Source organism: Mustela nivalis (genome assembly GCF_964662115.1).
Source record: "Mustela nivalis genome assembly, chromosome: 3".
Lineage (NCBI taxonomy): Eukaryota > Metazoa > Chordata > Mammalia > Carnivora > Mustelidae > Mustela > Mustela nivalis.
In genome coordinates this window covers 38,776,810-38,802,769 of record NC_139022.1, presented here as the reverse complement: position 1 = coordinate 38,802,769, position 25,960 = coordinate 38,776,810, and the positions used below count along the sequence as shown (strand labels likewise).

The 25,960-nt window shown below is 34.3% G+C and overlaps 1 protein-coding gene across 5 annotated transcripts in view; it reads right to left on the bottom strand.

Annotated features, from left to right (window-relative positions):
- Positions 1 to 25,960, bottom strand: part of DMXL1 (Dmx like 1) — a 126,009-nt gene that overhangs the window by 45,194 nt on the left and 54,855 nt on the right. For 4 of the 5 annotated variants that reach the window (XM_082724143.1, XM_082724145.1, XM_082724142.1 and 1 more), the window contains exons 19-29: positions 25,389 to 25,496; positions 23,728 to 23,897; positions 22,835 to 22,932; positions 21,706 to 21,871; positions 20,101 to 20,362; positions 16,977 to 18,067; positions 16,308 to 16,499; positions 13,225 to 13,301; positions 10,461 to 10,588; positions 9,670 to 9,918; positions 2,115 to 2,293 (exon numbers count right to left, since the gene is read on the bottom strand). In XM_082724143.1, coding sequence (XP_082580269.1) covers positions 2,115 to 2,293; positions 9,670 to 9,918; positions 10,461 to 10,588; positions 13,225 to 13,301; positions 16,308 to 16,499; positions 16,977 to 18,067; positions 20,101 to 20,362; positions 21,706 to 21,871; positions 22,835 to 22,932; positions 23,728 to 23,897; positions 25,389 to 25,496 — 2,720 coding nt within the window. Of the gene's footprint in view, positions 1 to 2,114; positions 2,294 to 9,232; positions 9,347 to 9,669; positions 9,919 to 10,460; positions 10,589 to 13,224; positions 13,302 to 16,307; positions 16,500 to 16,976; positions 18,068 to 20,100; positions 20,363 to 21,705; positions 21,872 to 22,834; positions 22,933 to 23,727; positions 23,898 to 25,388; positions 25,497 to 25,960 lie in introns of all 5 variants that reach the window. The other variant, XM_082724146.1, reaches the window with a different exon arrangement.

Below are 25,960 nucleotides of genomic sequence, written 5' to 3'. Positions count from 1 at the left end.
GGTGGTTATCTTGAATAAAAGTCCCAGGTCCAGGGGCACCTTCAAAAGCAACAGCTATCTCAGTACCAAACGACTAGGAAAGGCTAACCTCTCAACTAGCCTGAGGCTATGGTATGAACTGGGACAGGGACAGACCAGCCAGAAATTTAACAAGATCCAGGAACAAAAGAGCTAAAGAAGGCCTTCCTCATCATGGATGCTCTATCAATTAAAACTGCTTCAAAAATGAAGATGACATCAAGATATTCCCATATCAATAAGGGGCTCAATAAACATTTGTTGAATAAATGAATGACTCTGCAAAGGGCAATAAAGAACAAGAGAGACAAATACCTGTCTTTACCCCAAGAAAAATATAAGAAAAATAAAAGCTACTGCTTAACATGCCTAAAGCATTGTTGTCAGCAGAAAATAGTTAGGTATTCAAATAATAGAAGAAAATAAGAACATCCAGAAGTTGAGAACATGAGGGATGTGGCTGATCACAGGAGAGGCAGATAGGCCATTTCTGCTCTGCATAATGGCACAGGAACATGGAAACGACCATGCAAGCTGAAACCATTGTTGAAGCAACCTTAATAAAGAAAGGAAAAACTACAAATATTCTGAGACTAGCAAAAACATTTTTCAAAATATTAAAACTCTTATGGTTGGCAATAAATGTATAGGGAAATGAAAAAATAGTAAAAAATAGTATTTATTTAGCATACTAAAATTAAAATACTAGAAATATTGAGAATTTGTTTTATTTATTTCTTTTTTTTTTCTTGAAGATTTTTATTTATTTATTTGAGAGAAAGAAAAAACAAGTGAAAGGCAGACGGAGAAGCAGGCTCCCCGCTGAGCAAGGAGCCCGATATGGGACTTGATCCCAGGACCCTAAGACATGACCTGGGCTGAAGGCAGATGCTTAACTGACTGAGCCACTCAGGCGCCCCATCAAGTATTTTACTTCTTTGTAAATAAATTATCAAGAGTACTTTGAGTGGGCAAACTGTCATACATGTTTCTAAGTTTGTATCATCTTCCAACATTTTATTCTTTATACTTTCAGTGCTATGAAATATTAGCCAGAGTGGGGCTTTTTTTTTTTTTTTTTTGGCCAATTTCAGTATGTTTAGAACACCTTCCTCGTGTTTAGAACACTTTCCTCACTTCTGCTGACAAGTTAGCCCTCACTAGTCCTCTGGTTGCACATCCAGAATCTTTCAAACAACAGCAGTGTCAGTAGCCCCAATGTAAGCTACTTTTCCATAACTTTGTTTACATTTAACTTTTTTTTTTGGTAGAAACCATCTTTCATTTTTTTATTTAAATCCTACTAGCCGACATACTGCTTACATTCAATCTGCATGTCATTTCCAGGGCTACCACTTGTCATTGTTTGGTGGCACTTCCATCTTCACAGGCCAATTCCCTCTTCTGATTATCCAGTTTTGTAAAACGTCACTTGAGTTGGATACTTTGCTCTCTGTATACAAACTGAATAATGGGTCCTAAATGATGAACTGCCAATAGACTCTGAAAGAAATGTTGTGACTGATCACTGCACACGAGGTGCACCTGCTCTTTCCCTAGTGATGTGTGGACAGAAGAGCAAGCAGGGAAGTTTGTACTTGAGGTCACTGCTCACAGTTAATAGACTGGAAACTCTGAGACATGTTGCTGAGGGACTTGTTACTTCATTAAATAGCAGAAACTATAACATGTGTATATGAGAACCATGCAGGAGCGTCTACAGTACAGAAAAGGAACGAGAGCAGCAATGGCCCTGGGACTTCTTGTAGTCTGGATTCCTTAATTACCATGAAGTACCTTAGCACTAAGGTGTTGACCAACATATCTTTTTTCATCTAAGAACTGTATTTTGCTTAAAATATAGAAACCATAACTTATCAAAGGACTGTGTCAAAAAACAAATGAAAATGTCTAAATATTTTTGAGGGTTTTTTGTTTTGTTTTGTTATGCAGCCTGACAAAATGAAATCTTTCTAAACCAGAGTGGGAAAACACTTGGAGCAGCAACACTTGGAGCAGCAAGAATCCACTTACTTCAAACATTTTCATTTCCATTTCATTACATACATGTTGTTCTAGGTGGCACTTTTTTTTACCTTGGCTATGAAATAGTCCCAGATACTGAGCTCTGGTGGGATGAACTTCTCTTGGACTGTCAGTGACTCCTGGCTGACTACTGATGGGGAAGAAGTTGGTAGGGCAGATTCTCTACAAGAAATTTTTGATGGCCTAAAACGTTTGTTCTGTTTCTCTTCTTCTTCCACAAGTGAAGAAACTAATAAAAACAAAATAAAGTATTATTAAAGTAAGTACTATTTCCACTGTACTAATTTCAGATATCTTTACTTAAGATTTAAGGTTACAAATAAGCATAAACACAAAACTGAGATCATTATAACAGGTTAAAAAAATAAGTAGAAGTGAGGCAAAAATCACTGTAAAAACCAATCTTTGCTTTTATCTCAACTTATCCCTCATTCTCTAAATGTTAACTTTTCTATTCCATATGTGGGTAATAGGATATAATATCTGTCTATAAATGAGTACAAAATTGAGCGATGATCATGAATGAAAATTATCTACATCCCTTTACTTTGAAGAATATCATGGGAAACAAAGAGTATCATGGGATGTCAATGTTAATTGAAGGCACCAACTTACTTATGAGGTTCTTTAGTAATCCTTTGGCCTTTTATCTACATAGAAAACTGAATGTTTTCTCTGAAAATATATAAAAGAATTCAAATACGTTAACAGCTGAATTACACTGACTCAGACTTCCGGAAATGGCCTGCACATGGAATTTTCTGGTCAGTGGAATAACAGAGAGGGAGAAAATACAATCTTTGTTGTTTTAACTTTTAAATACTTAATGATTAGTATTTTCTTAGTATTTTACTTTAGAGTATTAAGGGAAAGAAAAACAAGTTACACAAATCTATAAATAACAAATACTAAGTTATAAGATGCAAATCACCACTACAGAACCAAGGATGTTCCAAAGAGAAGCATATGTCTAATTGACAAGCAAATAACTCTGCAATAAGGCACACCAATATACTCTTCCAATGGTTCCAGTGAGAACTGACTTACCTTTCAAAGGAATGCAAATATGTGTTCTGTAATATAATTTTGTTTTATTGTTTGAAGCTACTCAGCTTGCATAAACAGCATGCTCATGCATTATATCAAGCTACAGCCAAGCTGAGTTTAACAGACTGATTTAGTGATTTCAGAAAAAAAGGAAATTAAAATGGAAAAAATTCTAAAAGATTGCCAAGACGTGGTATGATATTACATAAACTCTCAATGATTTTAAAAATAAACTTTTGGATTAAATGTGTAAATTTCTGCTTTTTAAAAAAGATTTCTTTGTTTGAGAGAGAGAAAGAGAGAGAGCATGCGCACGAGTGAGAGGAGAGGCGGGGGAGAGGGAGCAGCAGACTCCTTGCTGCATGGGAGTCTGACGTGAGGCTGAACTCAACACCCTGAAAACATGACCTGAGCCGAAATCAAGAATCAGATGTTTAACTAACTGAGCCACTCAGGTGCTCCAATTATTTTCCTGTTTTTAAAAGCAACTGGTAGTCAACAATCATGTTTCTAATATACGTTGTATGCATTCATATTCATTCTAAAACAGTGGTTATACCAAATTCTGATCAAATAAAAAATATATAATATAAATGTATTTTTTAATCTTTCAAAAAATTAATGCTGTGGTTTAAAATAATCATTTAACTTTAACATTACTATTTTGCTTTTTTTGTTTTTAGATTAGAAGGCATATGAACATAGAAACTTAAAGAATCTCTGGAAAAATAAAACTTACAAACAATATTAAATAGATACATTTTTGCCAATACAGCTATATGATAAAAAAATCAGAGTTTTAAAACCACAACCTAATAAGATTTTTAAATTAAAAAGAGAAAAATTTACAAGTATAGTCAATGAAACCAGATACTGACATGAAAACAAAAGTTACCACACTGGGGGTAAATGTTTAAAATGACAGAGTCAATATCAGAAATATAAAACTACTTATTAAAATACTTTTGATGAACAAAGAAAAAAATGGCAAACAGTTCACAGTACTGAATGTTCTATTGCTTGAAATGCTATAAATAAAAGGACCTGAGTGATGCCTCCCAGCAAACAAGAAATAACCTGTAGCTTCTCATTAGCATAGTTGCTTCTTCTTTTCCAATAAATTATAGCAAGACTTAAGATGATTTTATGTTTAAATCACAGTGGGTTAGCATAGTCATGAATGACCAATAGAGACTGCAGAGTGGCTGAAGGCTCAACTGGTGATTTTTGAAAATGCTAATAATTAAATACCAAGAATCTCTGTCACTCCTTGGATAAAAACTGACTCCACTGTTGCATTACTAAGGTGGTAAATGGCTACTTTACTAGTAATAGAAGAAAAAACCAGTATTAGGGAGAACTGTAAAGGAACTTGGACATGGAGCTTAGAAATTACAAGGAACATAGAGAAGCTAGAAAGTTGGTTAAAAAAACCCAACGTACAATGGATCAGAAAAGACAGAATCACTCACTAACATAAATCTTTAAAAATTTCTTAGCTGCTTTGGATTCATAGAAAGTACTTTTAAGAAGTACTTTTAAAGTCAAGATAGTACTTTTAAAGTCACGATTTTAAGAATCTCTATCCTCACTCCTAGTACAATCCTCAGTGACTTCCTGGAACTATGGACGTGACTCCCCAAGAACGCAAAACAAAATGGAGAAATGGTTAAGAGACTACATTTAAAGAATGGGCAGAGGAGGTACAGAGGAGTAAGAAAGACAATATTGCTTTTTATCATAAATTCTTCTGGACTACTGGATTTATTATCATGCACATATTTTGATTTTAATCAAAACATAAGAGGAAGGCTCACAAGTTAACACTTTTTGAGTTTATCATTTTATTTTCTTAAAAGAATTTATTAGCAAGCATGAATGGGGGGGTTGGGGAGGCAGAGGGAGAGGGAGAAGAAGACTCTCAGCTGAGTGAGGGATCCAACAGGGGGCTTAATCCTGAGATCATAACCTGAGCTGAAGGCAGGAGCTTAACCAACTGAAACACGCAGGTGCCCCAAGTTTATCATTTTAAATCAGACAAAATTAATGTTCTAAACCTAGACTTAAATATTTATTTTTAAAAGTGACCTTAAAGTAACCAGCAGAATGATCTCATTCTCTGCTTATCAATCTAAGGCACACTTATCACAAGACTATTCATGAGTATGCCAGAGAGTACATGAAAAAGCAGGGGGTGCATTGTCCTGTACCTTCAAGTATAGCTCCAAAATTTAGGGGATGGGAAGATGAAGGTAAGTAATTTAAATGATGATTTAAAATATTTTACTAGAAAGAAACAAAGATATGGAGAAGATGAAAATCAGGTAAGTTCAAGATAAAACAGATCCCAATCTATTTTTTGCTTTTGGCAAGACAGTTAAGCATAAGAGATTTCCTAAGAGGTATATATATATATATATTCACTCTCCTATAGCATCCATTTCAGACCAAAAGTTTGAGAAGTACAAATACAAACCAACACTTTATTTAACCCATTAAATAAAAAACAAATTCTCAAAATTCTATGTAAAACATGACTTTACAAGTAAACTTCAAAGATTCTTAAAAGGAAAATACCAAAATAGATTTGAGGAGCATAAATTTAAGGCACTTCTTAATCCACAAAGAATAAAATTAATGCTAAAAAAATGTCTGACAAGTGAAATTTTCCAGATTTTAGTTAAGATTGACTCTCAAGGATTGGTAAGGCACAGTACCTTACTTCATAAGTACCTATGAAAATGAAATGATGATTATCTTAGTAGAAAGTAGTGATTTGTCTCCAAATTGCAGAGCAAGTAGTTTCCAAAACAGTTGGGTGTTCAAAGTGATTCACTGGAATATGGAAAGAAAATATTACAACTATTACTGAGATTTATTTTTTAATAAGCAGAAGTGGGGAAAAGGAAGAGAAACAGGGTAAGAAGGGGAGAAGGGAAAGAAGAGAGGAGGAATGGAGGAGAAGAGAAAGAAGGAGGAGAAGGCAACAGAGGAAGGAAAAAGAAAGGGGGTGGGAGAAGGGGAGCAGAAAGGGGAGGGAAGTGGTAAGGGGAAGAGGAAAATCTGTCAGTGTTTAATACCTGGATCAGCAGCGGTACATGTATTTATAAATAAATAAATACACACATAATGAGGATTTGCTCAAGCATGTTTTGTAGATAGGGTTATATAATAAAAAATCTGGAGATAACTACTTCTCCATTACCCTGAAGACCATGATCCAGATGTGCCTATAAGATTTCAGTTCCAGCTCAAAAGACTTGTTAAAAGTGAGAAAGGAATACATACATACAGTGAAATACTATTCAGCTGCACAAAGAAAACTCTATCATGTGCCACAACATAGATGAACCTCAAGGACACTGTACTTGAAATAAACCTGTCACAAAAGGACAAATATGGTAGTTATGAAATGAATAGATGCTTTTTAATAAAAATTTATGCCTGTCCCTCAAAAAAAAGTGTGTCCAAAGACTCTAACAAAAGATGTATTCCCTTCTCTGGCAAAACTAGTTATTTTTTGGTTCAGTAGCCAGTTGCTGGGCATATTCACATCTGTATTGCAAATAGCTGATCATTTTCCATTTTAAAAACGTTGAAATCTTATACTTTCTGGTCAAGAAATATTGCTATTTTATGTATTTCACTAAAGGGAGGATAGCAATGACATGTATAATCACTAAACCCTGAACAGGAAACTTAATTTTATACGAGTTTTAGGGGAAAAGCAAGACATTTGGATTTCTGGTCTGTATTTAACATAATGGCAAAATGTTACTTATAATTTTTGCCACTCAAATGGCAAAAATATACTTTAAAATGTCTAAAACACCATTAGCAGTCTCATAGTTAAAAAAATTTATGCTTACTACAAATAAAATACTCATTTTATATTTTATTCCTCAATGAGGAGACATACAAAATCATTACTATAAATTTATCAAGATGAAGATGGAAAATCTACAGTTCTCATTATTGCAAATATCATGACAAAATACAATAAAAATCCTTCAAATAAAAACACTGCTTTGCTTTATAATATGCAATCAAAAGCAAAGTATGGATTTCTAACTGTTAGCAGAAAAAAAAATAAATTTTCCAAACTTGCTATTGCTCACCTGATTATTTATTTTAAAAATTAACCATAATAACAAAACAATTACTAACTCCACAAACTTACACCTGCACTAATTTTATTTTTTTTATTTTTCATTTGTTTATCTTTTTAAAGATTTTATTTATTTATTTGACAGAGAGAGATCACAGGTAGGCAGAGAGGCAGGCAGAGAGAGAGGAGGAAGCAGGCTTCCCGCTGAGCAAAGAGCCCCATATGGGGCTCGATCCCAGGATCCTGAGATCATGACCTGAGCCGAAGGCAGAGGCTTAACCCACTGAGCCACCCAGGTGCCCCTGCACTGATTTTAGTTAGAATATATAAATCCTTCACTAATATGTGATGTGGAATTCACCCAGTTAAATGATTAAAAAAAAATTACTGATTAAATTCACATTTTTGTTAAGAATTCTAACCCACCAAACTTAAATCTAATAGAAATCATCTATCATTTTCTTACATTACAAAGCTTAGTCAATATTTAAATTTTGTCACTAAAAATATTAGTGGATTAAGTATATAAAAGACATGTAGAGAGAAACAGAATTTAGTTGATGATAATGCTGTACAATATGTTGGCTAAGTGAATTTAAGTAAATAAAAAAAGAAAATAATTTAGTTCATGAGACCATCATTGCGAAGAAAACTGAAATCAAAATTTACACTAGAACAAGAAAAACAAACGGTGACTTTTAATTTGTCTTCTAGTACATCTACGACTGATTCCACAGTTTCTGGGTCTTCCACTACAGATGAGCAACACATAACCTGGATGCGGACTTAACACTAAGGGAACCATGTGTTTTAAGTATTCTGCGTTACTTGCCACCAAAGAATTAAATGTACAGATGCAGGTAATTTTCAGTCACTTTCACTAGGTAGGGTTCAGTAAGTGATGGAATACAGTTTATAGATAGTACCTATAAGATAATTTTTATAAAGGCATTTGTGTGTAGAAACAACTAAAACTGAGTGGTTCAACAAAGAACTTAAGACTCTGAGTAAGGTTCTTTACACATCTGTGCTTAGTTGAAATGGTTGGAATTGAGACATGGTGACTGGTTAGTAAGAATATTTTTAATTTTTTACAGGTATTTGGACATTCCATAGCAAGAATTTATCCCTTTTTAATATTTTGTATTAACGAGATCAAAGTTTTAATTGATTTTCTCTTAGGACACATTAAAAACAGGTCCACAATTAGTTTACCAACTTTTTAATGCTAATCTCAGTAGACCTATAAATCTTACTCTCTCTTAGACTTAGACTTTTCTTTAACTGAATTCAGATATCTGAAGTTAAAATATATTCCAAGGCAAATTTCATGAAAAGTTAGTCTTTTTCTTTTTTTGTCCACATAAAAAATAACGCACAGGAAATTACTCCTTAAAAATGAAAAGAGATGTTATAAAAATGAAAATATTTTTTAAAAATTGAAAACTAAGATTATTACATATGGGTTAATAAATTATAAAACAAAAATTTAACAGCTAGGTAGAACGCATTATGAAGATCCTTTTCACATCAAGATATAATATATATAGTTTCAACATTAGAAAGTCTAGAAACAGGGATACAATTGTTTAAAATATTTACTTTTCCTGGTATTATGAACACTTAGAAATCCAAAACCCCTAATGGCCAGAATCATAGTATGCAAAACATAAAGCAGCCTCATTTGAAATGTTTTCCAGACATTTCAAGCCATAGTCTGATTTACATGATTAGCATTGACATTTATTCCTACACATTTAAAAAGATGTTGAAGTCTAAGGAATAGAAAACATCAAAGGAAATAATTTAAAAGCAGAATAAAAAGCAGAGATGGGTTTTCTGAAATGCTAATCATTGTTTCAAATCAAAAATATGGCTTGATTAAAGGAAATTTCTCAATTTTCTATTTTAAGTGCCATACAAAATAAAATAGGCCCAAAGTACCCCAAACCCTCCAAAACAACACAAAGCAAGCTGAGCCGTAAAAGCCTATTTCTAAAGCTAGTATCTTGCCTGCAAGACTGGGAGGGCTATGAGAACTGATGGTTGAAAGAGCTTTGGTAAAGCCCACACATTCCATGGAGAATACCACTACCTGGTGGGGGCTAGGCATAGCAAAGTGCCTTCCTGCCAAAGAAAGAAGAGAGAATCTGTATTTGGGATAGAACAAAGACCAGTGTTACAGAATATTTCAGAAGCAAATGATTTAAGAAAAAATACATTAGATACTTCTAATGGTGCACGAGTGTCTTACAGTTTGAAAACTGCACCAGAAACTTGACACTGTATTTTCACCATAAAACCATTTGTTCATGCTTTAAGAAAACGGTCTGTAACAAAAACTTTCTGTGAATTAATTAAAATGTAATTACACTTGACAAAGTTATCATTCGGATGAACAAATATAGTTTCAGTCTTAAAAATAAACAAACAAACATGAATACACTAACCAGGTAAAGCTTTTGGATGTGTGTGTTCTTTATTGGGAACATGTGCACCTCCACCAAACACAGCAGACCACATTTTTTCATTCAGAGGATGGGCCATGATCCGAAATAGTTCATTACTGGAATGTGTCGCCAGGCCATGGATGAAGAGACTCAGATATACTGCTGTGAGAATCTCACAGAGCAAGACTGTAAGCCCTGACTGGGCTTCCTCGCCAGAAGAATTCAAAAGTCGGATCAGAGAAGTGATTCCTAGAACAAACAAACACAGCTACCACTGACAATAAATTTTAAAAAGAACTGTATCTTTTAATTTTTGAAAAAACTGTCTTATATCAGGATTGAAGTTTTTTCTTCTCTAGATTCACAGACTAGTAGAAGTTACTACAGTTAATGCACAAATTTGTTCAATTTAGAGAAACAATGAAAATCTACCATCTAATACAAATCTGATAGATAAAATTTAATTTCCACCACAAATGCCATTCTATCAAACATCTATCACGACAAAAAAAAATTATAACAAGTGATATAACAAAACATTTGAGTTATTTTAGTAAAACTGCCAGGGAAATACCAATGTTACAAAGGAAAAAAAAGACCAATGTTAAGTAACTGCGAAATTTACCATGAGTGCTAAATACTGAAGTGGTATCAATTCTAACAATATTTAACACTGATTATCATGCAGCTAAACCATACCAAATGTACTTTGTCCTCATTTGATTAAATTTAGGCTAAGAAAAAACTCATATATATTTATTTACATATATATATCCATAAATTATTTATACCTGGCCATTGCGCTGGTGATGTATTTGGAGTTATTGCTTCATCTAAGCTTCCTGTTTTCAAAGAATGTCGATGGGGAAGCAGTACTGTCTGATACATCATTCCAGTAAACTGATTTGTTTGGAATGAACTAAGAAAACAGAACATTTAAATAAGAACAATCTGTAATAATATAAGACAAAAATAATACAAATGTAATGATCTAAAATGAAACATGTAATATTTCCATGTTTTAGATCTAAATTCTAGAGTATCTTAAAATTCAAATTTTATTAGTTATACTGCTATTATGATCCAAGCACTGTTCTCTATAGTCTGGTGCTATATTAAAATCAAGTATCCTTTAAGTGTAAACATGTAAATTTTCTAAATTAAAATACACGTGATAATTTTTAAGTATATTTATTTAATGAAAGATAAAAATACATACAAATGAGAAAACTAAATCATTCTTGACACAAAAAGCAAGCTGTTCTATTAAAGTTCAAAACAAGGTTATCTGGTTGAAAACAAAGTCAGTTTCGGTTGAGTTTGATATTTAATGGCTGTCAGTGCTACATTAGGTTAGGTTACATCAGGTATATGCACAAGAAACCAGGGATATAATGAAAAATGTGGTTTCTGTATCCATGAAATTTATAGTCTGGTAGAGGAATCAGATACAAAAAACTTTATCAGATTACTTTCTTTCTTTATTTCTTTGAAAGAAAGTGAACAAGTGAGCAGAGGAAGAGGGTGCAGAGGGAGAGGAAGAGAGAGAATCCCAAGGAGAATACACAACCAGCAAAGAGCCTGAAGTGGGGATTGACCCCATGACCCTGAGATAATGACCTGAGATGAAATCAAGAGTCAGGTGCCCCTATCATATTGCTTTTAGAGAACAAACCTATGCATACAGGGTTATGAAAGCAAAAGGTGGGGAGCACTTTACATAATTTGGGAATTCAGGGTAAGCTTCTCCAAGTAAATGGCACTTCATACTAAAATAAACAGACGAATGAACAAAGTAACTTGCAGCTTGACATAAACTATGAAATAAATCTGAAAGAAGATGGTACAAAAATATTTGTTAAATCCTGTCAGAAATTCCTATATCAAATATGAGTAAATGAATGTCATATTTAAACATAGCATCTATTGGTTTAGATCTGTTCTGACTGGCAAGTCTTCTATTAGACATAACACTTTGATGCATTTGTAAATAGTTTCTCTTGCTTTACTTTGCAGTTGAGAAATGGCAGGCTGCAAAAAAATAAAAAAAATAAATAAATAAATCCCCCTGCTACAATAAACCTATGGAAATGATGAAAAAGATAAAGATACATTGATGAAAATAAAGCTCCACTCAATAACAAGAAAGTGAACTCTTGGAGGATGAAGGTCAAAGAAATCAAGCTGAAACTACCCTGGGAATACAGAAGCAGATTAGTAAATTGAGACTCCCATGGTAGAACTGAAACATAAACAAGCAAAAATCAACACTGCCAAGGAAGGCTAATATCAGGTAAAAATCAACAAATTCTGTGAATGACCTGTACCTGAGGAAGCAGATTTAGAACATGACAGAAGGTGCTTTATACTCAGAGACATTAAAACAATTAATACAGACAGTAAGTTATAAAAATAAAAGTGACCATTAAAATCAACAAAGAGATCTTAAAAATGAAAAACAGAATTTATAAAACATAAACTCAGCCTAAATAAAAGACGAGACATTGCTGAAGAAAGAGTGAGTGACTGGAAAATGGCATTAGGATTTCTCCTAAAATGAAGCAAAAATAAATAAAGAAAAAAAATATGAGATGAAAGCTAAAAGGAAAATAAGAGAAACCTGTAAGTTCCAATACCTAATAAGAAATAGGAGACGAAAGACAAAATATTTAAAGAAAAAAAGTCAAGAAACAAAAACAAAGGATCATGGGGGAAAAATAAGAGAGAGGCAAACCAAGAAACAGACTCCTAACTCTACAGAACACACCGATGGTCACCAGAGGGGAGGTGGGTGGGGGAATGGAGGAAATAGGTGACAGGGATTAAGGACGGCACTTGTGATGAGCACCGGGTGATGTATGGAAATGTTGAACCACTATACGGTATACCTGAAACTAGTATTACACTGTATGTTAACTAACTGGAATTTAAGTAAAAATTTTTAAAAAAGGAATGAGAATTTCAAAGAACTAAAGGAAGATACCAAAGTGTTAAACAGTGTGTTTTAAAAGCCTAGCTAAATTATAGTGAAACCTTGGGCTATAAAGGGAAATATCATAAACATCACTCTTTGATAAAATTTTTCTCAATTTCAAGTCAGTTACTCCTTCCTGTGTGTTCCCTGAACCTCTCTTCATATTATAAATATACAATGCAGTCCATTGTAATGCTACAGTATATAATTATAACTGTACTATAGTACTTATCACTAAGTGCAATGTCATGTTATATATATTACTTATCAACTTGTACATTTGTTTCTAACTAGTTGGACCTCAAGAAAGGAGAACTTATCTCCGTGTGTATCACAAGGCCTGGCATTAGGCAGTAATCAATAAAAGTTAACTAGTTACACTGACAAGGGTCTATTTAACATTAATTTGCCACAAAGGCAGAAAAGCTAAAATTCAAAGATGGAAAAATAGTACTCTTCATTTCAAATGCTTTTGGTATTATTTAAACTGTCATAAACAGTTTTTCTAAGCAAGAGCATACAAATTCTGAAATCTCATCAGTTATTGCAAACATTCCTAAATTTCACAAAAAGATATTTACCTGTAGTTATGACTACCACAAAGGCACTGATAAATACAAGCAGAAAGTGAGGCTGCTAAAGTATGCATTACATATACCTGAAAAAGAAAAAAAAACAAAATTAAGTATAACTTTTAAAAAATCAAACTTGTCTCAAGACCTACTATAATCTAGCAATGTAAAAAAGATGGAAAAACTATTTTGTCCTTAAAAACTATTTCTGTTTTTTCCTTAACACTCATTTATGCATATAGAGATCACACTACAAACAAATTAAAAACACAAAGGCCATTGGCAGAAATCACAAAACACACACCTGCTACCTAATTTCTATTTTAAGAACAAATGGGAACAGATGTTAGCTATTCAGTAGTGCATAAGCCATGTATTAAAAGAAACCCCTCCAAGATTCAACCTTCTTCCTCAATGAAAATATGAAAAATCTCAGTCTGATAAATGATAGTTTACCTATGGACAGGTCACTGAAGCATATGCTAACATATATTCTAACTACAAGAGAAAACAAGCAATCAAAAGAGAATGCAATTACTTAGAAAAAGAAGAAAGTTTGAAAGACAGCAACTGAAGGGCGAACATTAGTACTGAGAAAGAGAAGGCTCTAAACATGGCATGACAAGCAATGAGAGAGGCAGATCTGAGAAGCACAACCCGGGTCAGAAAGCAACTAGATTAGACTATTTATTTATTTATTTATTTTTATTTTTATTTTTTAAAGATTTTATTTATTTATTTGTCAGAGAGAGAGTGAGTGAGAACATGCAGACAGAGTGGCAGGAAGAGACAGAGAGAGAAGCAGGCTCCCTGCTGAGCAAGGAGCCCAATGTGGGACTTGATCCCAGGACTCTGGGATCATGACTTGAGCTGAAGGCAGCCGCTTAACCAACTGAACCACCCAGGCGTCCCAGATTAGACTTTAAAAGACTAGGTTCTTGATCTAATCATCAAGTATGACAGTCTTATATGTAGATAAAAAAAAAAGGAGTCATAGATTAAAATCATATTGCTATTTCCCCTTCAATTATCAATAAGATGTGTGGTATGAATTAAAATCAAGAATATCATCATAAAAATGAAGACAGCAAGTCCAAATATGGAAAATTACAAAAATGATCAGAATATTTCCCAGCTTCTCTAATCAAAAAGTAGAGTCCATTTCTCTACTTAATGAATCTGGAATGACCATGGGACTTGCTTTGACCAAGATGGCAAAATGCTATTAACTTATCAACCTCGTCCTCCAAAAGGCCTGCAAATGCTATTCTTGCTGCTTTTTAAAACACCCTGCAACCACTATGTGAAATAACCTAGGCATGACAGTTAATTTTATGTATCAGCTTAACTGGACCAAGGGGTGCCCAGACATTTGGCCAAACATTCTGGGTGTATCTATAAGGCTGATGTGGGATGCAATTAACATTGGTAGAAGTGGAAGATTGAGTAAGAAAGACTGCCCTCCTTAATGTGGGCAGGCCTCACCCAATCGGTCGAATACCTAAATAGAACAATAAAGCTATAAAAAGGGAACTTCTGCCTGGCTGCACTGAGCTGAAACATTGGTGTTTTCCTGTCTCTATGTTAGAACAGAAACACTAGCTCTTCTTAGGTCTCAAGCCTGTTGGCTTTCAGACTAGAACTTATACTCTACTGGCTCTCCTGGTTCTCAGGCCTCTAGACCCAGACCGGACTACACAAAAGGTCCTGGGTCTCCAGCTGGATGACTGCCAATCTTGGGACTTGTCAGCCTTCATAATTATGTGAGCCAACTGCTTATAAAACACAGCTCTATACACACACATACACATGTCATATTGGTTCTGTTTTTCTAGAGAAACTAGGCTGCTTGATCGTCGACTATCAGTCCTGGAAATAGTCTGCCAACCACTAAAAATATAAAAACCAAAAATGTAAAAATATAAACATGGCCATCCTAATCCAGAATCCAGCCACCCTACTAGCTGACCAAAGACAAATGAGAATATCCAGAAGTCAGTCCAGGTGGACGAAATTAGAAGAACTGAGAAGCCAACCCACTGAATCATAAGCAAAATAAATGATAGTCATTTGAAGATACTAATGTTTCAGAATGGTTCTTAAACAACTTTAAAATTGTGCACTATCTGAAGGAAATTTAATTCCTTACTGAATAACATACCATGAGGACACTTATTCTACAGAAGAGTACAGGATAAGTGACAAAATTAAATGACAAGGGTTAAGGTTATTCAAGAAGGTAAAACTGTGGGAGAGGCCACCATTAGGCAAGCAGAATATCAAACAGGTGTGATATTACAGCCTGTGAAGTAGACGAGAACCAAATGACAGACTATTCAAGAAAAGAAAGAGAGAAAAATAGACAAACCTGGTCATACTTGAAAGGATTTCAGTTATGTTTTAGAGTAAAGATGAAACATGAAATGTGATATCAATGGTATATAAAGTACAGTGGTGATGGGTGGCAAGATGATGTGGATGATTATTAGATAACTGTATGATTAGTTATGCATCAGAATCACCTGAGAAACTTCCTAAAAATACATATTCTTGGGACTCATTCTCACACACTGATTCAATAAGTTTGGAGTCAACTTAAGAATATAAACTTTTTAACAAACGTGTCATGTGATTCTGCTGTAGCTCATTAATAAAACACTGCCTGGCCTAGAGAAACAAGAGAGGCAAAATACTTCACATTAATCTTAAAATATATAGTGTTTTAATATTAACAAAGGAAAAGTTTACTTGTATATTAATAATTTTACACCAAAATTATTTCTAAAAGTCAATTTCTAAATCATTTCTAAAAGTTTCTACTTCTAAAAGGCAATCAGCTTTTTGCCTAAGTGTAATACTCAAAGAATTACTCATATATCTATATACAAACCATATACATACCATATAGATACATGTATCTGTATACAAACTGTAAGTTTTCTTTGATCAAAAAATATGTAAGTGATAATGTAACAATTCCTATGTTTAGTCTGATGTTTAAAACTGTCTCTAAAAAGTGCTGTTCTACATTTTTCCTTTGGTTTTATCATCATAAGTAGTTAAGTTTTAAAGAATGAACCAAGTGTACTTACTTTGCTGCTCTGGACGTCAGGATGGGGTGGTGAATCGAAGTTTATGATGGCATGCAGAATATCATGTGTGAGGTTACTGAGGTGCAGTAACGGGTTGGCAACAACTGTCTTGGCACTGGCTGTACAGGCAAAGAGGAGGGGTACTGAGGTCTGCTCTGACAGAGGACTGGGGAATACTGGTTCTGAGGTTTCCTTAAAAACAAAGCGAAAAAAAGGTTAATCAACTGTTTACAGTTTTAATCCATTACTTAACTAATTCAGGGGCCTCTTGGAAAAATTTTAAAACAATTAAAAACTAAAAGCATGACAGAAACCTTCATAGAGTTACGGGACCTGAGGAGGTCAACATTCCACCAAGTATACTGAAAAAATAAGGGGATAATACCCTCTTATTCTAATGAGAAACCCATCATCATCTCACACAGCACTCATAAGAATTCAGAGTATGAATTCACCTGATCAAAGGGCCTGATGCTGAATGATCCTGAAACTATTACACACACAACTCTACAAATTCATAATACAATGCACCATACAAAAAAGAGCATCCTTTAAACAGCCATAGTGAAGAAAACCAAAAATTTTAATATTTAAAGACAAACAGAGCAATACCAAAAACTGTTTCTCTTATGTGTACTACTTTAACTGGCCATTGTGTAAGTTACATACCTGCTGAGATTCTTGTAAAAGCAAAATCAATTCCATTCTCACAGAGGCAAGACCGCCACCATGGGACCCATGAAGTATGCAGTAACTCAGAAACATCCGCAAGAGGGACTGATATTTCAAAAGCCACTGTCTTTTTTCCTGAAAATTTTCTCTTAGTTGTTTCACTTTTGTTTGCTGAAGCATATCTTCAGCATCTCCATTTAATCCAAATTCATCTCCATTTTCACCAAATGCAGCCTCTAAGTCTTCACCATCTGAACAGTAGTCACAAGTCCTCTGAAGAGCTATCACCTCTTTTTCAAGCCAGTGGTAGAGTTGGTAACGCAATTTTCCACCATCTATTTCATACCCAGTAGATAATGTACGAAGTTCGACTGTGAGAATCTTTAAACATGCTCTAAATTTTAATTGAACTGCAATGATATCTTCTGATGGACTTAAAATGTCGTTTTCATCTAGTGTGCTGAGAGATTCTATGTTATTAGAACTTGTTTCATCTATTTTTTTCCCCATTTTTCTCTGTAAAGGTTTTAGTTCTTTCATTGAAATAGGGAGATCCTCATCTTCATCGTTATCACTGTCCCATTTTAACTCTAAAGAGTCATCCTGAAATACAACACTTGGTTGGCTCCAATCAAAAGAAAGAGTAGAGTTTGACTGCTTCTCTGAGGAACCTTCTGAAGAAGATCCAAAACCATTCATTAGTGACTGTGACCAGTCAATAGCAGAAGACTTATCTTCCCTGGCATCCAACTTTAATGGAGAAGAAGGGGAACAGTCTTTACTAGTATCCAAGAAACTAGGTGTTCTGCAAAAAGGTTTTGTTTTCTTGATGACTTTTGGCATCTTTGATAATACTTCCAAAGCTAACATAGGGCAGCCAGCTTTCAAATGAGCACTGGCTGTGGTAAAAAATAATCTTCTTTCACTTAAATTAATTGTTCCTGCTAGCCCACTTTTTCCTGTTAAACTCATGTGTGTGGACAATACATCAGATGATCCAAAATGACGTCTTAGCAAAAGAGGATGTGTTCTTAGATAATTGTAGAAATTAAAAACTGCAGGATTACAGGCTGACATCATGACTTGATCTGAAAGAAAATTCATTCTATCAGCTAAGAAAAGTTCAAGACTTGTACCACAATCCTTTTTCTGTACCATAGCACTTTTATCTACCTGGTCTTTTGACCACATTTTACTAAAACAAAGTAATATACAGCAATGAATAGACAAAAACACATCTGTAAAGGAAGTGTTTTCACAGGAAGGAAAAACAAAGGTTATACTGATTTCACACCTTTTCAATCAACAATATAAGATTATTTAAAACACCCACCTTCATATTCATAGTTCTTATCCTACTTCCCTCAACATTCCTTCCCAGTCTGCTTTGTTAAATCTTCCTCATCCTCTACTTTAGAATGTTAAGAGTGCCCTAGAGTTCAAGGTTTAACTTCAGTTCTATCTACCCTCCTCCATGAGTGAACTCGAACAGTCCCATGGCTTCTAATACCATTGAGACACAGATAACCTGCCTTAACTATTTCAGGCCCAAATTTACCCTATAAATCTATACTGCTTTATTCACATGCCCAATTTACATTTCTATTTCCATGCACACACTCTTGCCTCAAAGCCATTTTATTTAGTGAGCCTTTAGCATAAACAACTCTTGACCGAATTAGCTACACTGACCTTATAACACTCAGGTCTCTGCTCAGAGGTAATCTTACCAGAGAAGTCTCCTCTACCTAAAACAACACTCCCCCACACCAGCTCCTGGTCTTGCCCATATCGTTTATCTCAAGCTAAAAACCTAGAGGAGTTATTAAAATTCACTCTTATACCCTTCACATTCCATATCTAATCTTACCTAGTCTACCTGAGAATTATATTCCAAATCCAACCATTTTTCATTGCCTCTACTACTATCATCCTGGCCCAAGTCCCAGTTACCTTTAAAAATTTTCTTCCAGAATAGAGATTTAATTGGCTCTGAAAGTATGTGATTGTGTATTAATTCCAAATCAAAATACATTTTTGACATGAATATGTGTAGACATAAAAATATGACAAGAAAAGGATTTTCTTTCCTTCCTTCATCACACAGCAGACAGTTTGGAAATCTTCAGCTTAGATGGCCAGGACACTTGAACAGTTAACTGAACATGGCTTTCTCACAAGTCTTTCACAGTAAGACTCATGATACACTTCCCAATTAAATGATGCCATGTAAATAGCCATAAATTAAAATCTTCACCAGTTAGTATTCCAAATGATATGACACCTATGATACCAGCTATCAGAACCAATTCAATTCCACCTATGGCAAAATATTTGAAAAGCGCATATCATCATTTTTATATAATTTATACAAAGATTTCTATTATATACTAACCTCCAAAAAAGCTTCATCAAATGGGATTTCCAAAACAAAAGGCAGAAATAGGTCTCAAAATATTAATTCTAAAAAATTCTCTACTACACTCTGATAAAATATTAACCATATCACTTAAGTCAGCTTTTACACTGAATATTTTTATTATAAAAATTATAGGGGTGCCTGGGTGGCTCAGTGGGTTAAAGCCTCTGCCTTCAGCTCAGGTCATGATCCCAGAGTCCTGGAATCAAGCCCCACATCGGGCTTTCTGCTCAGCAGAGAATCTGCTTCCCTTCCTCTCTCTCTGCCTGCCTCCTTGCCTACTTGTGATCTCTGTCTGTCAAATAAATAAGTAAAATTAAAAAAAAAAATTATAAAACTGGATAGCAAATACACAAACTTCCCCCTAAGAAAATCACCCTTACATCATTATTTTCTCCAGAATTAGACTCAAATGTTGATAAATTTATGTTCAATACACTGATTTTATAAAAGCAGAAAATCTTAAGTTCTTGGTTTTCAAAGGATTTTTCTGGAAAAAAAAAAAAAGGAATCCTCCCACCTAAAAAACAAAACAAAACAAAGCAAAACAAGAAACACATACTTAGGTTGATGTTCCCACTTAAAGTCTTAGTCCATGTTTTCAACTTGCTTTGTATTACCGTTAGCACCCAACAGTGTGCTCTGTACCCAGCAAATGCTAACATAACTTTTTATTATCAACATCTTAGAAATGCAGCTTACCATCATCCTCTCTGACAGGCTGTTTTATTAATGTTTCCAGAGCACCACTATAATCTTCCAAAATCCAATATGCCATACTCCGAAGAAAAGGATCATAATGCATATTTATGTTCAGTGAATTGAGTTCACTAACAGGAGAATCAATCCCCAAAACTTTTTTACGTAAAATAGATTTGTATGTTGCAGAGGTATCAAATTCAGACTCATAGAGTCTAGCTATTACAAGAGCCAACTGAATGTCATTCAGTTTCTCAAGACATACCTTCAAAAAAAGAACTCATGGTCATAAATAAGCAGGGACATCTTTCATTTTAAGATAAACTCAACTGACTAATAACTAGAATGAATAAAAGGCACTGTTATTATCTGAACTAAATGAACAAAGATAGTAACAAATAAAACATATACTGCTTGCTTTAGCAAATCTACCTACTAGTACTAAATACCTATTTGCAAAAAGAATTAGCCTATAAAATTAAATAACCCTCAAAAGATTCAACTCAAATGACATTTTATCTCATTTCCCCCCTCCCTTTTTTTTTAAGAAAGAAAGACAAAGGGGAGAGAAGCAGAGGAGGAAGAAGAAGAGAAAATCCTAAGCAGGCTTCACAGCTTAGAACGCCACTTGGCTTTCAATCTCATGACCCTGAGATCATGGTCTGAGCCGAAATCAAGAGTGGAACGTGCTTTTTTTGAGAGACAGGGAGAGAGAAACAGAGTATGAGCAGAGAGGAGGGGCAGGGAGAGGAAGAAGCAGACTTCCTGCTGAACAGGGAGCCTGACATGAGGTGGGACTCAAACCCCAGGACCCTGAGATTAGGACTTGAGCTGAAGGCAGATGCTTAACCAACTGAGCCACCCAAGCTCAATGTCAGTCCTGACATTTTGTTTCTTGAACTTTTACTCCTTCCCATCTGTCTCAGCCGACTATAGGGTTTTCTAATTAAAAAGATGTTTCGAATCACTTGCATGAAACTCCGAGCAAAAGGGCAATTTGAGGGGTGCCCGGGTGGCTCAATCAAATGGCTGCCTTCAGATCAGGTCATGATACTGGGGTCCTGGGACTGAGCCCTGTGTTGGGCTCCTGCTCAGCAGGGAGTCTGATTCTTCTCCTTCTCCCTCTGCTCCTCCCCTCCACTCCTGCTCTCTCTCATGCATGCTCTCAGTCTCTCTCAAATAAATATATTTATATATTTCAAAAAGAGCAATGTGAGATAGGTTATACCTTAAATGTTTTAATTTTTTTAAGGCTTACTGAAAAATAATCAGTTAAAAATATGCTAAGGCTCATCAACTAAGACAGAGCCAAATATAGAGTCATGTATGTTTAAATGGATAGAAAAAAATTTTTTCCAACCTGTTCATAAATATTTTTAAAAGTTAGATCAATTACCTCTACCAACCAATACAATGTGGTTAATCTTCATTCTGTATAAGTATCATTCAAGCTAAATGGCAAAATTTTAGAAGTCACTGTTAAATATATTAAGTACTTAGCCTTATGTAATTTCCACTATACTTAAATTGAAATTAAAAAATAAAAATTTAAGCCCACAGAAAGAGCTTGAAAGGATAATACTTTTTTTAAACAAGTTTCATCATTACCTCAACTGCATCTCTGAGGCAACCAGCTAAAAGAAAAAATGCTGCAGAATGTTCAAATCTTTGTTTGCCTAACAAAGAAAAAGCATTCTTTAGAGCTGCTCTACGCCATCTCTCATCCTCAAAATTGTGTCCAAAAAACTGTGTCATCTTGGGGTCTTTTTGGGATCTATAAGGAAAAAGAAAATGTACAAAAATTTTGAAACACAATATTCCCACAATTAGAACCAATTTTCACCAAAGTTATCCATTTAAATGCTAGGACTCCAAAGAAACACTTGCCAGTGTATCAAGTACTATACATCTGCTTCTTTTCTGAGCAAAAGAGCTCTTACAGTAAACATCTGTTTCTTCATGTAAATCTCAGACATTACTGAAGACTTTCAAACTATAAAGAAAACTGCTTTAGTAGGACTTTAAGAAATTATGTCTAAATCCATGCAAAATACATGACTTGTATTAACTTGTATTACTTCACTATTTAAACTTCCTCAATCACCTTCATACTCACTGCCCGCCTGATGATGACTGGTAATCAAAACCAAAGGAATCTGTCCTCTCAAAACAATCCTAAAAGTTCAAGCCTCTTAGAAAACTGACTGGTGCCCATGATTTCCCCCCAAAGGTTGCTGTTCATATGGAATCACCTAGAGCTGAATGCAAAATACATGGTGAACAATTTTTGGTGATCATGTTTATCAAGTGTTGCTGAGAACTAGTAAAAGAAAAATTCCAAGTGATCCTAGCTCAAGAATGGGGTCAGGTCAGGGACCACTATAGGAGGATAGTTTGGAAGGATGGCCTGGCCCATGAACTTTAATAAGGCAGAGGGAGAATGACTGTTCAAGACTCCACCAATTCATCTTCCCGACTCCAGATGCAAGTTTTTGGTTTAGGTCTTTGTTTTATAGAAGCATCATGGGACATCCTCAAAAGAAACAAAAAAATGTTCTTCTATTCTTTTGCTATCGAAAAAACCTGGGCTTCTTTTCTAAGAATCTCCTTAAATACAAAAATAACTAAGAATCTACAAAGAAACACACTTGACAAGAACAACAAATCTTTACTTTTCCTTCATACATTTACTTCTCATGAAGATTTTTCCATTTTGAAGCACAGTTTTCTCACCTACCTGTATAATCCCCAAATCACAGCTTTCTTTCTCATTGCAAGGTAAAAAATGGCAGCATCTAAAGGATCATTCTTTCTATAAAAGGCTGCTTTGGCTACCTACAGTTAGAAAATATTGGTTAGAATTTCACAGAAACAATTTTTAAATAAACATAATAATTGCTCTCACATTCAAGACTGGCACACATTATTTAATGTTCAATACATTTAGAAAATATATAACTAATGCATGGATGCATATACATACACAAACATATTATATGCATACACAGACATACACATATCTTCTGTAATTTCTTTCATTATTATTTTTTTAATTTTCTGTAATTTCAAAAGTAATTCATGGTGGTCTCCAAAGACACAGACAGATGGGAACACAGGACTACACTTTTCATTACAAGCTCTTCAGTACTATTTTATTTTTTCAAAGATGTGTATGCACTATTTCATAAAAATCAGACATATGCTACTACATAAGTTTGTCACTTAGCAATTTAAGAATTAGAATATAAACATTAAAAACCTGTATTAATGTGATATTTTGAAATATAACAGCTATTCAAAAGCATTTTACTGCTTCAGTTAAAAAAAAAAAGGAAGAAACAAGAAGGAAATATGGAATGTCCTTTAAAGAAACACTCAGAATATACTTTTTAAAGATGTTTTAAAGATTTTATTTATTTAATTAAGGGGTGAGGAGAGAGCACAAGCAGGGGAAGCAGCAGAGGCAGAAGGAGAGGGAGGAGCAGTCTTTCCACTGAGCAGGGAGCCTGAGGCAGAGCTCGATCCCCGGACCCTGGGATCATGACCTGAGCAGGAGGCAGATGCTTAACCACCCTAGCCACCCAGGTGCCCCCTAAATTCATTTTTATACCAAAATAAAACACAATTTACCTTCTCTATACACTTGCGTAAGGTGCGGCTATTCCGGACCCACCATCCCACACCCATGGCTCTCAGTTCAGACCAAGTAGGATCATCTCTCTGCATGGCTGGCAACATGTTCAGCAGCTCTTCTTCTGCTACTGAGTGAAATGCCCACGCAAAGTGACTGGTAGACAGACCTGAAGAAATGTCACCAATAGTGTTTATAAGAAACGTAAGTGTTTTTATAATGATTATCAGAAATGTATGTTTCATATCTGCCATAAAAATGTCTAAACTTTTTATGAGATTCACAGAGTTACAATTAAGTAATTAAGGTTGGAGGGAATACGGGTTTTTATTTTTTTCTTGCTTCTCCTAACAACTCTATCAATTCATTGTTTTCTACAATAAGCACATATTTTCTATAATTAAAACATATTTTTTAAAAGATAAAAAATGCTGTATGGCAAATGCCACTGTGCTGATTATTTTTGTTCTCTAGCTATTATCCATGACCTTTCCTTAGAAAATGAGAAATATGTAAAGCTTTAGTCTATGCTTAAATAATTGTTCTTCGTTGCTGACTCTCATTGTCCTTTGGTCAATGTTTGTTTTTCATGGAATTAAAAGAGCATCAGGCAGAAGGGACAGCGCACTGAACAGAACTTAAGACTATAGCCTCTGGAATCAGAATGTATAAAATAAGCCCACCTCCAACCCTAACTCGAACTGTAGTTCTAACTATAGAACTGTCGGCAAATTACTTAGTCTCTTGATTCTTCAGATGCCTCATTTATAAAGTGTGAGTAATTATGGTACAACCTTATTACATCGTTGTGAGGATTAAAATATTATAGTTAAAGACTTTAGAACAGTACTGTACCTGGCACATAATAACTAGCATGTCAGATACTTTTCTATTTAAACAGCATCATTAACACCAGCAATTCTCTCAACCTACTGATTGGTACATGCAGTATTTCTTGTTGAGCTTCTAATTTGTCTCTTCAGAGTACGTTCTGTTTAGTATTTCTAGGTGAGGTACGTGCTTAATTAAAAGATATGGCTTTGACATATATGGACTCAATATTTAAACCAAGAAATACCCTGTTTTAAGTTACCTTAAATTTCAGTAGTATTTGTTACTTTGAGTCTTGTAGTCAAGACTCACCTGAAAGTTTACTAGACTATATCTGAAATACATATTAATGTTAACAGTAGTTTTGGGGGTAAGTGAATTTTTACTTTCAGTGTTCTGTATTCTGTATGTAAGACAATTAGATACTGAATATATAGTATTTCTGTAACAAAAATGTTACCCAATTTTGGATAAAAAACTGAACTTCAATAAATGTGAAAGAGGAGAAAGAAGATAACCTAAAGAAGTTAAAGAGAATAAAACAGTATTAATTGGCCTTTAATTAAAGTATGATGCATTTGAATATGCAACTCAGAACATCCAATTGCCCAATATCTACTTCTTTATTAGCTCTTTCTAGCTACCAAAAAATTCCAGTATTTAAAGCAAAGAAAACTATGTGGAAATAAATGCTTTTACAAGTAAGTTAAGGAAACTGAGAATGTGTCAAATTTGTCATTGTTATCACATCTGGGCAAAAACAAACAAATGTGCTCCGGTCTCTCTACTTTTACTCCCATTTCTTTTAGTAGATTACTACTAAAATCACCTTGATGAAGAAGCTGAGCTCGGTAAGCTGGAAGGGAAGTTGTAAGGAAAGTATGAAGTCGAACAGCCAAAAGAAATTTTAGACCACATTCATCAAGAGTTTCTCCACCTATAGAAAAACAAAACAAAACAAAACAAAAAGTATCTATTTATTTGTATTAATAAGAAAAGAAGCTGATTAGCAAAATCCAAGTAAATGTCAATAAGATCTGATCTTATTTAATTCAAAATATGACTAAAGTTTTAAAAAGTTTAACCTTTATTATGGAGTATGTTAAAGTATTTTCCATGTTGATTCAGGTCCTAGACCATCCCAATAATCTGCTGCTAATATGTGAAAGAAGAGTTGTGTATGTTCCTTTCAAGCATAATTCAAAGGATGCATCTTACCATCCAATGCACAAGGCCAGACTTATTAATTTCAGATCTTACTGAGATGTGATAGAAATTCTACATTCAATTTTTTTATATATGTATGTTAACTCAGGAGATTAAAAAGAAAAAAAAATGCTCTCTGGATGAGGAAAAGACCAATTTTAATATACCTGTTTTTGCTATTCTAGGTATTAGTAT